The sequence below is a fragment of the Schistocerca cancellata genome, chromosome 9, assembly GCF_023864275.1.
Source record: "Schistocerca cancellata isolate TAMUIC-IGC-003103 chromosome 9, iqSchCanc2.1, whole genome shotgun sequence".
NCBI classification, from domain to species: Eukaryota; Metazoa; Arthropoda; class Insecta; order Orthoptera; family Acrididae; genus Schistocerca; species Schistocerca cancellata.
Genome location: NC_064634.1, coordinates 323,419,220 through 323,437,333, shown reverse-complemented (window position 1 = coordinate 323,437,333; position 18,114 = coordinate 323,419,220). Strand labels below are relative to the sequence as shown.

General features: G+C 41.6%; 1 protein-coding gene across 3 annotated transcripts in view; it reads right to left on the bottom strand.

The window, feature by feature from the left end:
• Positions 1-1,537: 1,537 nt before the first annotated feature.
• LOC126100728 (uncharacterized) overlaps positions 1,538-18,114 on the bottom strand; it is an 82,452-nt gene continuing 65,875 nt past the window's right edge. For all 3 annotated transcript variants that reach the window (XM_049911349.1, XM_049911348.1, XM_049911347.1), the window contains 2 exons: positions 7,170-7,229; positions 1,538-1,990 (listed from right to left, as the gene is read on the bottom strand). In XM_049911349.1, coding sequence (XP_049767306.1) covers positions 1,691-1,990; positions 7,170-7,229 — 360 coding nt within the window. In that variant the 3' untranslated portion in view covers positions 1,538-1,690. The remainder of the gene's footprint in view (positions 1,991-7,169; positions 7,230-18,114) is intronic.

Sequence of the window (18,114 nt, the reverse complement as noted above, 5' to 3'; positions counted from 1 at the left end):
GGAGGTGCGGTGTAAAAATTCTCTCTCCCCTTGAATTTCGAGTCTCAAATTTCAGGTGCGGCTTAGATTCGAGTAAATATGCTACATATGTTTACACAATCACAACTCCCACAAATGAGTTGGGTCACAGTTACCAGAGATAGTGGTCGTGTGTGTGTGTGTGTGTGTGTGTGTGTGTGTGTGTGTGTGTGTGTGTTCACAACTAATGTGAGACATGGAGTGCACAAAATTTTGTTTACGGTCAGTTTTTTTCTGCATTCTAAATACTGAATCTTTTTCAGAGAGTTGTGTTTTAGTTTTTGTGGCAAAAAATTTCAGTCAAATTGTTTTGTTCAAAGTGTAATGATATGTAAGTCTCATGGGGAGATCAACATTACCTCCCAATGGTTTGGGACATGTGAGGCCAATAAGTCACAAAGTGATTTATTTCTTTTATGCACATTTTCCTTCACCTTTACGTGGACTAGAGGGCAACAAATGCAACCTGTTTATTGATTTAATAGATCCAAATATGAGCTATAGACATATTGACTATCATCAGATTAGTAAATACTTATAATGAACTTTCATAAAAAAACATATCCATTACTCAGTTCCAAGAAAATCCTGTTTAACAGCTAACAGGTGTTGGTAACAATGCTCTTGATATTCCTAAGCAAGTATAGCAGAAAAATTCCAACAGGAAAGACAGATACAGATCACATAAGTGTTATCAGGGATTTAACAATGAATCACAAATATGCAATAAGCAAACCTCCACAGTTTTTGTTGAAATGTCTGGCCTGTGAGAAATTCTGAATTTCTTCTTCAAAGTGCATAATTAGTGATGGGATTAGCAAGATGATACAGTTCAAAATAATTTGATCTAAAAAAACTTAATTTAATTTTTGTGGTAATTCCTATGTAAAATCTAAAACAATGATAAAAAGAATACAGTGTTTCCTGAACAGTTAGTACATTCACAGAGTTTGTTGTGAGCTTGATAGATTGCAATGCACTACAGACCACATTGTGCTACACTGGACCCAGAATTCAACAGTCCACACACTGTTACATGGTATACTAGTCCCATAAGGGTATGTCTGTATGATGCCATTTTGCCCATGTGCACTCACAGATACATGAAAACAAAAGTGCATGCAATGAAACCAGTGGAAAGATGCAATTCTCATGCAGGCCATGTCCACATGTTGTCTCATTGTTGAAATATCTGCTACTGATCACCTTCTTTGCTCAGCAGTTGATGCTGTGTTTACTGTGATTGTCTGCAAATTGCACAAGAATGTCACTGTAAGATTTCAATTTTTTAATAGGGAAACAGGACAGCTGTATCTTTAAGCATGACCCTGTCATGCAAAATGCAATTTCCTGTAGAGATACAGCTAGAAATGACACTTTGTAACCTGGTAACTTGCTTCTTCATGTACCAGTCTGAGATATTTGTCTTGTGTTTTACAACAATGCATTTCAGTTGATTGATTATTGTTGGATGTATGAATCACATATGGGACATTCTTAGTGGTTAAATTAAGTTAGCTTTGATTAGATAACTCCTACTTTATTTTATAAAAACGTTATTTCATCAACATATACACATACAGATTTTTTTATAAACATAAAAAATAAAATAAATTAGGATACCTCATACAACATACAGTCTATCATTACAGTAAAGGAAGTATCGTCCACATTAACGATTGTCTTCCTCCATGTCCTCTCTCTCAATTTCCAATAATTTCCTTAGGAGCTCCACTTGTGCCACCTTTTTTAACCTTTCAGACTTGAGCTGCCGCAATTTCTGTGCAATTAATCTGCCAAAGTGTGAATATTCATCAGATTTCACTCGAGCATACTCTCTTCTAATAATTTCATATGCTGCTTCCTCTAAGCTGTACCTCTCTTCCAATTTCCTCTTTTTTGGAGTCAAATGTGAATGTGATTGGACAGGCCTAACCACATCAACTCTTTTGCCTTTGTTTTTTGCTCCAACCTGCAGGCAAGGTATCATATTGTACATCACAATGTAGTACATGTCTCCATAATGATGCTATTGAGTGTGCAAAATGATGTAGTACTCTAGCATGAAATGAACAGATATGAAGATAGTCATAAAAAAAATTACATTGTGGCTGTACCTAAGACATTCACCAACAATGTGCTGTAAAGATATACCTGTATTTCACACATTAAACATCATACAGCCATTTTTTTTTCAAAATCAGTCAAAATCACTTTTTGGATCAATGGATGCTGAGGATGTTAGTTCAGGAGAGGTAATGGCACAATCTTGGAGAAACATAACTTGCCCTGATACAGGTCTGATGTCTATGCCATGTATTCCAGGGCTTATCTGTGTCTTTGAAAAATGATAATGCAGGAAAATCAAACCAATTAAATCCATAATATTCTTTCACCCCATTTCCACCTTGCCTATTATGGGATCTTTCACACTATAGCTAGAGTCACAAACAATAGTGGTCGAATTTAGGCTTGTTCCGCACACGTACGTCATGCAGTCTCCGACAGCCAGTGGGTGTTCAGTAGAGTTCGCAGCACTCTGCTATGAATGCCAAAGCTAATGAGGCCATTAAACATGACTGTAGTGAATTGTTTAGCGAATTCCTACCCTACTTGTCATCGCTGATGGTGGTGGTAAGTGGCAAATTCTGCATAAGCAAGCGAGGCACATAATTTGTAGGATTTCAAGTTCAAAGGACATGTATGCACATACCACAACTGTTACTTGGAACTGGCAACAATGCAATTCCCGTCTGTGCCTCGAAATGTGCAAACCACCATAATTTGTGGATCAGATATAGCAGTAATAAGAAAGGAGACCGCTTTGTTTTGTATTTCCACCAAGTCAAGCCCAAACTTGGCACCGAGGGACATCATATCTTCAAGTATTGTTCAAGTAATCTTTTGATGAGGAGTTACACAGTACTTCTCTTTTCTTGCAGTCTTCAATAAATTATAGTGTCCATTCTTTCAAGTCAATAAGTTGTCTAGAACACCAAAACAACGCAGGACATAAGGACACACACATGAGCAACAGCTGGTCACAATTACCTGTTGTCAGCTAAAATGTGCACAAGATTGCCACAAAGCTGACAATGCTCTTTCAAACATTTTTAAATGCTTTTGTTGAGAATGAAAAGCTTCCCCATTATTATTTGTAATTTGCTATGTGAAGGGCTAGTTAAGCAAGTGAGATATACACACTGTTTTGACAGGTGTAAAGATTTTCCTGAGTTAATCGATTTATTATTACATGAGTGTTAAGGAATGATAAATGAGAGTGATGGCTCTGGTAACATTACTTTGTTAGTTTTTAAGTGGCCATTTCAAGAAGTTCACAGGAAAACTGAAAAAGCCATGGGCCTAATACCATAAGTTAAGTATGTAGTCAATGAACATTGCAGTTTAAACTGACTATTCTTAAGGAAAAGTTGAGTTTTTGCAGAACGACCATGAGCTAAGATCCGGAGACCAGACCTACCAGTGAGGGGTGGTATAGCATCGCCACTATTTTCCAGCACAGTGTTACTCAGTAAAATAGTGACACTGGCACAGCTATTGCAGAAGGCCCACCTCTGGGATCGTTTCTGCTGCAGCCAGCTTTCTGCCCTGGAGAGTTTCTGTTAGTGACAACGGCGGTGCAGCTGCTCAACTACCTACATCTGGCTGACATTCGCTCTACACCCCCATTCACAAGGGCAATTGCAATTGCTAAGAGTAGTCTTTCTCTACAAAGATCACACAGGATACACCACCTTCTGGTGTGTCCTGCTTGGAGCTGCAGAGCTGTGCCCAGATGGCACATGCACTGCCATATACTCTGCACATCTGCATTTCTCCCAACCCTCTGGCATTACAGCAGGCTGTGGGCAGCCTGCCACATCAGTGCGTCCCACTCACTGCCTTTAGCACATGCCTCAGACGGCATTACCACCAAGGAGTGCCACTAAGTGTTGTTGTTTCTCCTTCAATAAAATGTATGATCACGAGCCTCTGAGCAATTATCAGTCATTGTCCTGACAACGATCCCTTGTCTCAACTCAATCCTGCCACAGTAGAGGTCATTCACCCCAGTCCAGTTTGAAATGAGTTGAATGCAGACGCTATTAATGGGGAAATAATTGAATTCAGAGAGGTGGAAACAACATGTGAATAGAATGAAAGTCAAAAGACTGCCAAGAAAATTCTGAACTACAACATAAAAGGCAGGTGAGATATAGGTCAGCCAAGGAAATTATGGACTTAAACATTGTAAAAGAAGAACAAGCATATACCTAATCTCTGCATGTAACACAGTGATGAGAAATTATAACCCCCTCAGTCTCTATGTAGCATATATGTTACATCCAAATTTTATTTTTTACTGGGTCAGGGAATCAAGCAAACTTGCTGTGTCTAATTATAGCTTTTACTTAACACCATGTGCTTTCACCACATCACTTTATCATCTCTGCATATTCTCAGTAGCTAGCAGCATATGTTGAAAAAAGCTTTTTATCACAGTGTCAGTACAGTTTTGAAAAATAAAGGTACATTATGTTTGTTTCCAGTAATTTTGGACTAAAATGTGTTCAGACCATGCCGCAATATGCTAATGTATCCTAGGCTATCAAATAAGTGTTTATTTCATCAAAATAAAAAAAATGAGACTACATTTGGTAATGACTTATATTTTGTCATTCCAGTGATGTTGTTTTCATTATTTTTCGGTGTTTAATACTGACTTTCCCAAGTATTGCACATATTTCACTCATTTTATAACCTTAATGGTATTCACTTTGAACATGTTCTAAAATTCTGTGACTCACTTAAGTTTTTTTTTTAAATTTAGTATTTTATTCTTACTTTGCCCAAGAGTAATGCATTAACTACCAATATAAACTTTACAAAATCTAAGCTCAGGACTGAGGAGATTAAGTACCCCTGTTCAGAACATTTCACACCCACATGAACTTTGAGCCTTCCAAAACTGAGTCAGTTGTAATGGTATGTTGCATACTACACAATAATTCTGATCAATACAGTTACCAATACGTATGCTCCTCCAGAACATTTTGATAGTGATGACATAAAAGTTTGTATCACTGTTTCTGGCTATTATTGTGAACACGAAAACTGGTATGAGTGACAATTAAGTATGAAAATACCATTGCAGCTGCAAAAAAAAATGAACAGGAGGCTTTTATGAGTTATTTTGTAAACAAAGGTCATGTTCCATAATTATACTTCATTCAATGAACACCGATGTAGAATAAATTTGCAATTTCTTAATGAAAAACTAAAAAATCAAATAAATAATTTTCTGTAAGGGAAAAAATGCTAAAAATTGTCTACCTTACTGAAATTTCATTGTTGCTTTATATTAGGCTGACATTATTCTGTTCACTGGTATTGCTGTCACATGCTAGCTGCTTCCTGAATTTCTGGGCATTTCCTCATTCAAACTCAAGCAAATATCAAATTTTTGGTGCATAAATTTCATCTGCAGATGCCCCAATTTTCATAGACTCCTTAACCTTCTTCATCTCCTGCTGGTAGCTGTTCCTTAAGTTATTTGTTTCCTTTACAACTGTTGATTTCTGAAATGCAGTTAAATTTCTTCCTCTTTCGCCACAACTTGGGCTCATTCGACTTCCCCCTCACATTCCTTGGCCAGCTTTTGCTTTAACACATGGTGATAAATCCTTCCAAACACATTTCCTGTTGCTTCAGGAAATAAACCAACTCAATAATAAATGTGTAATGTCAGTTGGCAGCTGCCTGGTTGGTCCGTCTGTTGCCTCACCCCACACACACCTTTGTGGACTCTTCAGTTTGGTACCAAATAAGATGGACTGTACAAACAAGTCAGACAATACACATGTTCTGGCCGCTGGTCTTCTGATGGACTGCTCAGACTTAATCGACAATCCTGCCAGAGCTTGTTTGGGGCCTTCGGAAGGGTATTGATAAATAATGTCACTGGTCCTACATGACCAATCCATTTTTTTGGAATTTTTCTGGAGGAGAAATTTCCCATATTTGTTGTATCCATTTTCTCATTTTATTTGGAATAAAAACAATGACATTTATTATTTTCTAATTTCCAAATGACTGGAAATTAATTTTGATTCAGTTTACTATTGATGTCATTGCCATATAGTGAGATATTTATGATAACAAGTAAATATTTTGATGTGCCTTGATGTAGAACGGGTGAACTACTGTAGAGCTCTGTGTTTCATGCCCATTACTCAAATTGCAGATGTCCATCTGGTGTCAAATTCCAAAATTTTAATGTAATTGTAAAGTTGAAGTGGAATGGAAAAAAATATGCCTGTGATGGTGATCCTGACAACAGATTACTAATTCTTTTTCTTGTGCCTTTGTTTGGAATCGGCACAGGCTCGGCATTGTTATGTATGGATTTGACAATGTTAGTTTAAGGGGTGCCAGAATGACCTTCCTGTCACCATCCCATTACCCCCCAGGACAGAATATATCTATCCCAACTGTCTACGTGTAATGTTTTTCTTGTGAAAATGAGCAAAGTCTTCCAAGATGTTTGTGAATCATGTAACTGAGGTAGTACTTTGGTACCAGCCTGGTATTCATCTAGCGGGATGTGGAAAACTGCTTAAAAACCACATCTATGCTGGCCTGCATTACGACGCCCGTCATCAATCCATTGGATGGATTCAATCTGGGATGTGTGCATTTCCCCGTCCTGGAAGTGGTGCCTTGACGTGCACTGCTATCTGGGCAGGTAAGCTGAGGACATACAATCTGTCATGTTTCCACTAATTCATGTGAATCTTCAAGATGTTGAATGGGAAACTGGTGTCCATTGATCAAAAGCACAGCTGAAGCAATCTTTGCAAGCTGAAGACCTCATGAAGAGAATTAATTTTTGCAATTAGACCTAGCAAAAATTCAAGAATATTTTACTTTTTCTACAATTTTAAGTTTCCTGATGAATTAGCATTCAAAAATGGTGGAGTGGCAGAGAGGCACAACAACAATTCTCAGAGTGCTAAAAATCCATATCAAATGCATTCAGTTGACCGACAACAATGTTTGAATGTCAATCTTTGTTGAGGTATTGTATATTCATAGTACATAGAGCCAACTTTAAATGATATATAAGTAATAAAAAATAAAACTTGTATTACCTTTCTCTTAACATGTAATTTGAAATCACGTATGGTAAGAACTTCAGGAATTTCCATTTTCTGTAAAAGTGAATGTTGATTAGATTAACAGTGCTTCATTCACAACACATTATGTATGTACACACACACACACACACACACACACACACACACACACACACACACACACACACACAGCTAATTTAACTCCTTTTGTAAAAAGAAATTTATATTCTTATTACTTATTTATGAACTGGCACAGAAGATGCAGTCACAATGAACAGATATACTACTGCTGGCACCAATATCGTACTTACTAGCTATCCTAATAAATAATATGCTTGGTCTTTAATTCAGTACTAAATATTAAATCTATAGTGATTAACAATTCCAGTTCTCTAGGCAGAGCATTGCAGAACACAGCTACTTACCAGTCACAGCTTGTCACTCATTCCCTCCCTGGTCTTTCCCATCCTGCACTGCTAGTTTGTGATATTTTTATGTATTTGGTTGTTTATATTCTTTCACAAATTCAACAAACAGACCAAGTTTTCAAATAATGCACTTATGGGTACCATTGCTATACAACCCTATTTTTAAGTGTGTTGATGTTTTATTTTGAAAATGCTATATTCATTAATTTATTTCAGCTACACCTTCAGTTTATTAATGCAGCTGTATTCCAACCTTAGTTTGATGTTCAATTTATGCACAGTCAGTTTCAAGACTAAGTAATCTCATCATCAAACACTCAGAAAAAAGATATATAATCAGCCTCATCACAATTCTGACCCATCTCTGCTCATATCCTCATGCTCCCTCTCTTGGTCTACCACCACATTCTCCCCTCCCTCTCTCTGTGTACCAGATTCTGAAGCAATATTCCAATCATAAGCCAATAACCCATAAATACATGTTTCCTGCTTTTTATAAAGCTGATGGCAAGGAAAAAACAAAAGAGCACATTGTTTTTGTCTTAAATTATACAAAAGGAAAAAGAATATATATGTGAGAGACAATTTATCTAATGAAACTCATGGCAAGAAAGAAAATGAAACCTCACATTTTTACAGTACAGCACATCAGTTTCTTTCTTGCCTGCACACTGTTGCTTAAACAAGTATATAGTGTCTATCTGGATATTTATTAATGTATCATATAAAAATATGAAGGAAATATGTCAAGAACTTTTGAGATTTTTCGCAACAATGTTTCCCCTTTATATATCACATATATATTTATATACATAATATGTTTAAAAAATGTAGCCTATGTCAATCCAAAGGTTCATTAGAGTATCACGTAAAAGTCTGAAGTAAATCGGTCAAGTTCTTTAGACATTTATGAATGTGTTGTCTCCATAAATTAGTATAGATAAATAATAATGAGCATGAAAAACAAACAACACACAGAGGTGGTGGTGGTGGTGTTGGGTTTAAGGTTGGAAGGGACCAAACTGCATGGTCATTGGTCCCTTGTTCCAGTGCACCAAGTCCATGGGTTAAAATGGAAAACATACAAGAGACACCACAGGAGGTCAGGAGGGACAAAAAATAAAAAACACAGCTGAACACACCAGGGACAATAGAAGACAAGAGCAGCAAAGACATACAAGAAACAGGCATAAGAGCTTAAAACAGCGGAGCAGATGACCAGGGCTGGCTGATCATGAGAATAAAATAAAGGATGAGCTAGCCACTCTGTACCACATTAAAATCTCTAACCTAAAAGGACTAGGATAGAAAGCACTTGGAGACAAAAAACAGGAAGTAAAACTTAAACTGAAGAATAAAAACCAGCATCACATATAAAATATAAAACGAAGTTAGCCATGGAGGCATCATCTCCTAAAATAGAAGCAAGGGTGTCAGGGAGATTAAAATGCCATCTTAGAGTGGCGAGATATGGACAGTCCACCAAAATGTGGGCCACTGTCAAGCGGGAGCCGCAGCGACATGGCGGGGCCTCACGCCAGAGAAGATAGCCATGCGTCAGCCAAGTGTGGCAGCAAAGGACCACAGAGTCCCTGCCAGAAGCCCGCAGAGAAGACTGCCACTCATTTGTGCTCTCCTTGATGGCACGGAGTTTATTGGGGGTAACTAAGCTGCGCCATTCAGCATCCCAAATCCCAAGAACTTTGCAGCGTAACACCGAATGGAGGACAGGTTCTGGTATGCCAATCTCCATAAGCGGCTTATGAGTGGCCTGTTTGGCCAGGCTGTCAACAAGCTCATTTCCCGGGATTCTGACATGCCCCGGGGTCCATACAAAGACTACTGACCAACCAGATCGTTAGAGGGCATAAACCGACTCCTGGATGGAAACTACCAGAGGATGGCATGGGTAGCACTAATCAATGGCCTGTAAGCCACTCAGCAAATCAGTGCATACCATGTAGGACATACCGGGGCAGGAACGAATATGCTCAAAGGCACGAGAGATGGCCACCAGCTCGGCAGTGAAGACACTGCAGCCATCCGGCAAGGAGAGCTGTTCGATATGGGCCGAGTGAGCATAGGCAAAGCCTACGCAACCATCTACCAGGGAGCCGTCAGTATAGATGACTTCAGGACCTCGGGATTCGTCAAGGATGGATATGAAGTGACTGCGGAGTGCCTCAGGAGGAACAGAGACCTTATGAAAGCACGACAGGTCCAGCCGTAGTTTTGGCCGAGGCACACACCATGGAGGCATTGGTGTATGGGCCCACACGAGACGCTGGAAAGGGAAGGACTCGAGTTCCACCAGTAAGGAACGAACACGTACAGCAATCGTTATCCCTGACTGGGGCCGCCGTTCCGGAAGAGGAACCACAGAGCTCGGGAACAAAAGACGATAGTTCGGGTGCTGAAGAGAGCTATGGACATGCGCTGCATAGTGGGCGAGCAGTTGGCAGCGCCTGATGTGCAATGGAGGGACTCGAGCCTCCACTAGGAGACTATCCACTGGACTCATTCAAAAAGCGTCTGTCGCTAGACGGACCCCGCAGTGGTGCACAGGATCAAGCTGTTTTAATGCCGAGGGTGCTGACGAACCATACACGACACACCCATACTCGACACGCGACTGAACTAGGGCTTTGTAGAGCCGCAGCAACATAGAGCAATCTGCCCCCCAAGTGGTGTTGCCCAGGCAGCGGAGGGCGGTAAGATGCCGCCAGCACTTTCGCTTTAGCTGACGAATGTGAGGGAGCCATGTTAGTTGGGCGTCGAAAACCAGTCCTAAAAAGCAATATGTTTCGACTATCCGTAGTAGATGGCCATCAAGGAAAAGGGCTGGATCAGGGTGGACTGTCCGTTGCCAACAGAAGTGCAAAACGCAGGTCTTGTCTGCAGAGAAGTGAAACCCATGGTCGAGAGCCCATGACTGCGCTTTCTGAATGGCTCCCTGTAGTCGGCGTTCTGCAACACCAATGGTTGAGGAACTGAAATAAAGGCAGAAATCGTCAGCGTATAACGAGGGTGACACTGACGGCCCTACAGCTGCTGCTAGGTCATTTATAGCGACCAAAAATAGTGGAACGCTCAATACAGAGCCCTGCGGGACCCCATTCTCTTGGATATGGGAGGAGCTATAGGAGCCTCCTACTTAAACACTGAAGGTACGGAGGGAGAGAAAGATCCGTATAAAAACTGGGAGCGAGCCACGGAGGCCCCACTCATGCAGCATGGCAATGATGTGGTGGCGCCAGGTCGTGTCGTAGCCCTTCCGTAAATCAAAAAAGACGGCGACCAGATGTTGGCACCTAGAAAATGACGTGCGGACGGCAGACTCAAGGCACACCAAATTATCTGTCGTTGAGTGGCCTAACGTTGCTGAGGCTAATGGGACGGTAGCTGTCCACCTCCCGTGGGTTCTCGCCAGGTTTCAAAACGGGGATTACAGTGCTTTCCTGCCATTGCGATGGGAATTCACCCCCAACCCAGATAGGGTTGTAAAGGTCTAGGAGGCATCACTGGCAGTCCACCGAGAGGTCTTTCACCATCTAACAGTGGATGCGATCTGGTCCGGGAGCCGTATCAGGGCAAGCGGCTAGGGCACTTTGGAATTCCCACTCACTGAATGGAACATTGTAGGATTCAGGGTGGCACATGTGAAATGAAAGGCTCCGATGTTCCAACTGCTCTTTAATGGAGCGGAAGGCCAGTGGGTAATTCGCAGGATCAGAACTCTGAGCAAAATGCTCTGCTAAGCGCTTGGCAATTGTGTCGGGGTCAGTACAAACTGCTCCCTTCAGTGAAAGCGAAGGGACACTGACAGGGGTCTGATAGCCATAGAGGCACCTAATCTTGGCCCAAAACCTGCGATGGAAAGGCATGGAGGCCAATGGTGGAGACATACCATTCCCAGCACGACTGCTTGTGTTGGCGAATGAGGCAGCGGGCCCGCGCACGGATCCATTTAAAGGTGATGAGGTGTTCTAATGAAGGATGCCGCTTGTGACACTGGAGTGCCCGCCTGCAATCTTTAATCGCCTCAGCGATCGTAGGCGACCACCAAGGCACAGTCCTCTACCGAAGGGATCCAGAAGAACAGGGAATGGCAGATTTCGCAGCGCTAACGATTCCAGTGGTGACTGAGTGAACCACTGCATCAATGGCGTCATTGGAAAGAAGCTCAATAGTGGCAATGGAGGAGAACAAGTTCCAGTCAGCCTTAGTCATAGCGCACCTGCAGGGGAACCTAGAAGAATGATGCTGTGGCAGTGACAGAAAGATCGGAAATTGGTCACTACCAGACAAGTCGTCGTGCACACTCCACTGGACACATGGTAAGATGCTAGGGCTGCAGATCAAAAGGTCGATGCCTGATTATGTGCCATGCACCACACTGAAATGTGTGAAGGCACCATCATTTAAAAGGGAAAGGTCGAGCTTTGCCAATACATGCTCAACGGTGGCACCTCAGTCTGAGGCCACTGATGCACTCCACAGAGGGTTATGGGCATTGAAGTTGCCCAGTAACAGAAAAGGGGGCGGCAACTGGGCTATCAGCGCAGTCAGGACATGCTGTGGAACATCACCATCTGGTGGAAGATACAGACTGGAGACAGTAACAGCCTGAGGCATCCACACCCAAACAGAGACAGCCTCTAAAGGTGTTCATAGAGGGACAGACTCACTGTGAAGGGAGTGAAGGACGTAGATGCACACGCCACCAGATATCCTATCATAAGCTGCCCGGTTCCTATAATAACCCCGATAGCCACAGAGGGTGGGGGTTCACATTGCCAGAAATCAAGTTTCTTGAAGAGCAATGCAGAGGAAAGGGTGAAGGCTGAGAAGTTGTCGGAGCTCAGCAAGATGGTGGAAGAAACCACTGCAGTTCCACTGGTGGATGACATTGTCCATGGCTGAAAAAGGCGTGAAGAGACAGGGGAGGCAGATTATGCCATTGGGTCACCTGCTGCCACCGATTGATTACCCGTGTGAGTGACGTCCATTGCGTCCGAGGGTCCGGCGAGATTGAGGTCCTCAGTGGATGCAAGAATCTCCACCTCATCCTCAGACGCAGAGCTTGTAGGTAGCGGTGGAGTAGGTGCCACCACAGGTTCGTTGGTCTTAGGGGTCTTCACTTTCTCACACTGTTCCTTTGGTTGCACTTGCTGGGAGGGCTTTTTTGAGTCAGTCTCCGGGACCGAAGAGGATCACGAAGCTCAACGACCAGTGACCTGTGGCTTCTTCAGCCACTGGTGGGTGACTGCTGTGACGCTGGTAGGAACCTGGGAAGGGAGTGACCAAGGGGTCCCTTCCAAGCGAGAGAAGCCGAAGAAGACTTACGCTTCTCTGGCTTAGAAGTGGGGACTGGTGTCCCCAGTGGTTGAGGGGGTGCTGCTCCCAAGGTAGGTGGTGCGGGAGCAACAGAGAGAGAAGTGGCCCCCACCATCAAGGGGGCAGGTGTGGTCCTCTGGCTCCGAGAGCTGACAGTATGTGGTGCAGCTGAGAACTTTAGCAAGAGTGACAGTGGCAGCATAAGATGACGTCATGCATACTGGTTGAAGTCGTTCAAATTTCCGCATAACCTCAGTGTAGTTCAGTCGATCCAGGGTCTTGTATTCCATTATTTTCCATTCCTTCTGTAGGATCTTACAGTCCAGCGAGCAAGGGGGATGGTGCTCTCCGCAGTTGACACAGATGGGAGGCGGGGCACATGGAGTATCAGAAATTGCAACATATTAGGCTGGAAGCACAGCGGGAAGACATATGGCCGAACTTCCAACATTTGAAGTACCACATCGGGGGAGGGATATATGGCTTAACATTACAACAGTAGACCATCACTTGACCTTCTCAGGTAATGTGTCAGCTTCGAAGGCTAAGATGAAGGCACCGGTGGCAACTTGATGATCCCCTGGTGGATGCGCCGGACGAAATGGACACCTCGTCACTCTAAGTTGGCACACAGCTCGTCATCGGATTGTAAAAGAAAATTTCTGTGGAAAATAATGCCCTGGACCATATTTAAGCTTTTACGGAGGGGGGTGGGGGAGGGGGGGAGGGGGGGGTGATAGTAACAGAAACATCTCCCCACTTCGTACAAGCGAGCAAGGCTCGTGACTGGGCATAGGATGCTATTTTTATCAAGACTGACCCTGACCGCATTTTGGACAAGCCCTCCACCTCCCCGAACGTGTCCTCTAAATGCTCTAAAAAGAACTGAGGCTTCACAGACACAAAGGATTCCCCGTCAGCTATGGTACAGACGAGATACCGGGACGAATACGTTTCGCTGTCACTCATAGCCTTTCGTACCTTCCATAGTGTGGCCAGGGAGGGGAACGATTTGGGGTCATACACGTTAGTTTTAAAGTGAGCCCTAGAACGCTTAGAGACTGCTGGTGGCTGGCCACCAGCAAGAGATCACGTGCCACACTTCATTGCGTGTCATCCACCCTGATGCCACCTACTCCGACCAAGGGTCCTCCCCACGGGCGCCACCCAGCCATAGCAAGGGCCACCTGGCAGGATGGCCATTGCCGGGAGTCCTGATGCCCCAGGGAGATGGGCATCTACTCCTTAGCATATGTGGGGAGTTAATGGCGCAGGCATCAGTGGAGCGATCCCTGTGTTGTCAGAGGGCCACAACCAAGAGGGTACATGGTGGCCCCATCACAACAGACTGGCTACCGTGCTGGATATTAGGTGCAATAAAGTCCATGGCCGTCGCCTCTGCAAAAAGCAACACTCCACAGTGCATAGTGGAAATTGCACCCAGAAACGCATCCTCACCCAAGAGATGGAGAACGAGCAGAACGGCAAAGTGACGATGATAAAGCTGGCTAGAGGTCTCAAGGCATGATGGACAAAATGCACCATGTAAGGCGCCCTTCCGCAATTGGCTCCCTTGCGGAAGAATTTGGAAAGATGAAGGTCAAACCTGAGAGGGGACCATCACATATAGGCCGAAATGTTTGAGACTCCTTTTAGTCGCCTCTTATGACAGGCAGGAATACCGTGGGCATATTCTAACCCCCGAACCCACAGGGAGAACATACAGAATAATGGAAACTAGACATATGTACGAAACATATGTAGTACATACTGCTTCCTAACAGTTACACAAGAAGAGCTACACAAAAACATTCTCATCCTAGACATCATACGTAGATTTTGGAAGCACACATCAGTGCCACCTGTCAGTAGTGTAGGTTTCATTTTTCCTTACATACACATACACATATACATACTTGTTCCATACATCATGAATACGAAATTTCGTAATGACGTGGAACGTGTCACTTTAACATAAGTTTTCCTTACACAAAATAATTACAGTTACTACTTCATATCCAAAAACTCATCTATTGTGTAGAAGAAGTTGTCATTCAGAAATTCTTTTAATTTGTTTTTAAATGTTGATTGCTATCTGTCAGACTTTTAATGCTATTTCGCAAATGACCAAAGATTTTTGTGGCAGCATAATTCACCCCTTTATCTGCCAATGTCAGATTTAACCCAAAATAGCGAAGAAAAGTGTTGTAGCTATGCACTTTGCTGTTATTTTTGAATTGGGATGGGTTATTAATAACAAATTTCATAAGTGAATATATGTATTGGAAAGGTACTGTGAATATCCCGAATTCCTTAAATAAATGTCTGCAAGGTGATCTTAGGTGGGCTCCAGCTATTATTCTGATTACACACTTTTGAGCAACGAATACTTTTTCTCTTGATGATGAATTACCTCAAAATGTGCCGCCATATGAAAGCAGTGAATGAAAATAGGCATAGTAGTCTAATTTACTAATATGTTTATCACCAAAATTTACAATAACCCTAATTGCACAAGTCACTGAACCTAATTGTTTCAGCAGATCATCGATGTGTTACTTCCAATTCAATTTCTCAACGATGCACACATCCAGAAAATTTGAGTATTCTGTCTCAGCAACAGACTTCTGTTCATATTCTATATTTATCAGTGGTAATGTGCCATTTACTGTACAGAATTGTATATACTGTGTTTTCTCAAAATTTAGTGAGAGTCCATTTTCAGAGAACCACTTAATTATTTTCAGAAAGACATTATTTACAATTCCCTCAGCTGATTCTTGTTTGTTGGGTGTGATTGCTATACTTGCACCATCAGCAAAAAGAACTAACTTTGCATCTTCATGAATATAGTGTGGGAAGTCATTAATGTAAATTAAAAAAAAGTAAAGGACTCAAGACTGAAGACTGGGGGACATCATTCTTCACATCTCCCCAGTTAGAGGACTGTTGATTTTTGCACACTAACTGCACTGTTAGTTTCAACATTCTGCATTCTTCCAGTTAAATATGAATTAATCCATTTGTGCACTTTCCCACTCACACCACAATACTTAAGCTTATCTAGAAGAATTCCACGATTCACACAATGAAAAGCCTTTGAGAGGTCACAATATATCGCAAAAGTTGATCTTTGGTTATTCAATGCTTCTACTAATTGATCAGTAAAAGCATATATAACATTTTCTGTTGAAAAACTTTCTGAAAACCAAACTGACATTTTGTTAATACTTCATTTTTACAAATATGTGATGCTACTCTTTGATACAATATATTTTCAATAAAGCTGTCACAAATGAGATTGGGCAGTAGTAGTTATGCAATGGTTTAACAATATATTATTTTAGTCTATCTTGGGGGGGGGGGGGGGGGGGGGGGGGGACCTGTTTCAGTAAGCTACTGCAAATGTGGCTAACAACCCTGCTAATCTGTTGGGAACAAGCTTTTAGTACTCTGTTGGTATACCATTAATGCCATGTGAGCTTCTGCTTTTAAGTGAATTTATTATTTTCCTAATTTCAGTAGGAGATGGGTTGAATTTCAATTGCCTCTTCCATATACTGCCTTGTATTTTCTAATGAATAGCTGGATCCTATTTGCTCTACAACACTTAGAAAATTATTATCAAAAATGTTTTCTACTTCTGACTTCTTGTTAACAAACATTTCATTGAGTTTGATAGGAATACAGTCTTCCTGTGCTCTCGGTTGCCCTGTTTCCCTTTTAACAATATTCCAAATTGTTTAATTTTATTATCAGATTTGCTAATCTCAGACATAATGCACATACTTCTACACTTTTTAATAACTTTTCTTAATACAGTGCAGTAGTTTTTATAATGTTTCAGTGTTTCTGGATCATTACTCCTCCTAGCTATAAGATACATTTCCCTTTCCTGTTTAAAGATGCATTTATCCCTTTAATAAGCCATGGCTTTTTAGGTGGTTTCTTACAATTATGTTTCACTGTTATCTTAGGGAAATGATTTTCAAATGTTCTCACCAAGGTATCATGAAAAATGTTCCCTGTACACCTAATCCCAGTCTGTTGCAAGCTTTCCCTAAACTTTTCAATTCTTAAATCGTATTGAACGCACTATTTTGGAGGAGTGTTTTGCATTACTGTATGGAGCAATGTCAGATACTGTAACTAGCTGTGCATCATAATCAGACAGACCATTCTTAATAGGAAAAGTTTTTATTTGATTAAATTTATCTTGGCCTATAAAAACATTATCTATCAGTGTGCCACTTTCCTGTACCACCCAAGTAGGAAAATCAATAACTGACATCAAACTGAAAGAACCAAGTAATATTTCAAGGTCAAGTTTTCTATCTGACTCTTTCAGAAAATCTACACTGAAATCCCCACAAACAATAATTTTCTTCCCTCTCTCTGACAGATAGCACAACAAAGAATCCAAGTTTTTCAAAAATTGCTGAAAATTTCCCAATGGGGACCTATACACGGCTACAATTATAAAAGTACCATTATTTAATTTAAGCTCACAAGCATATGCTTCTATATGTTGCTCTACACAAAATTTGTTAGTTCCCAAATTTTTCACACTATGACAGATTTTAACAGATATCGCAACTCCTCCTCTCTCCATAGTGCCTCTACTTACATATGCTGAAAGCTTATATCCACCTACATTTACCATTTCCATACCTGTAACTATATGATATTCAGACAGGCATAGTACATCTACTCCACCCTCAGTTTCTAAATCTTCTAAACAAACAGGAAGCTCATCTCCCTTGTTTTTTAGTCCCCTGATATTCCGATGCAATATACTAACATTATTTTTCACTGTACTTTATGATAATTTTGTGATATTTTAACATCTCTAATACCTGCCTGTCTGGGCTTCTCATTAAGCTTAATTTCAATCAACTTTGGATGATTGGGCACTTATCTTAGCCTAAAAAAGAGGTACTCCCATGAGTTTCAGTGCCCCCCCCCCCCCCTTAAAGATTTTGCTATCATTGCAGCCAATTTACCCTTCCATGTCCTACTAAGATGCAGGCCATGTCTTGTGAAGTCCCACCTACCAGTACCATCAACAGGAACCAAACCTATGCCTGACAAAGTAGCCACCCGAAGCAGCTGATCTAGCTCCCTCGTGACAGAGCTGTTCAATTGGGGCCAATCACACTGCGTGAAAGCAGGAACCAAGCCAACATTTGTATGGT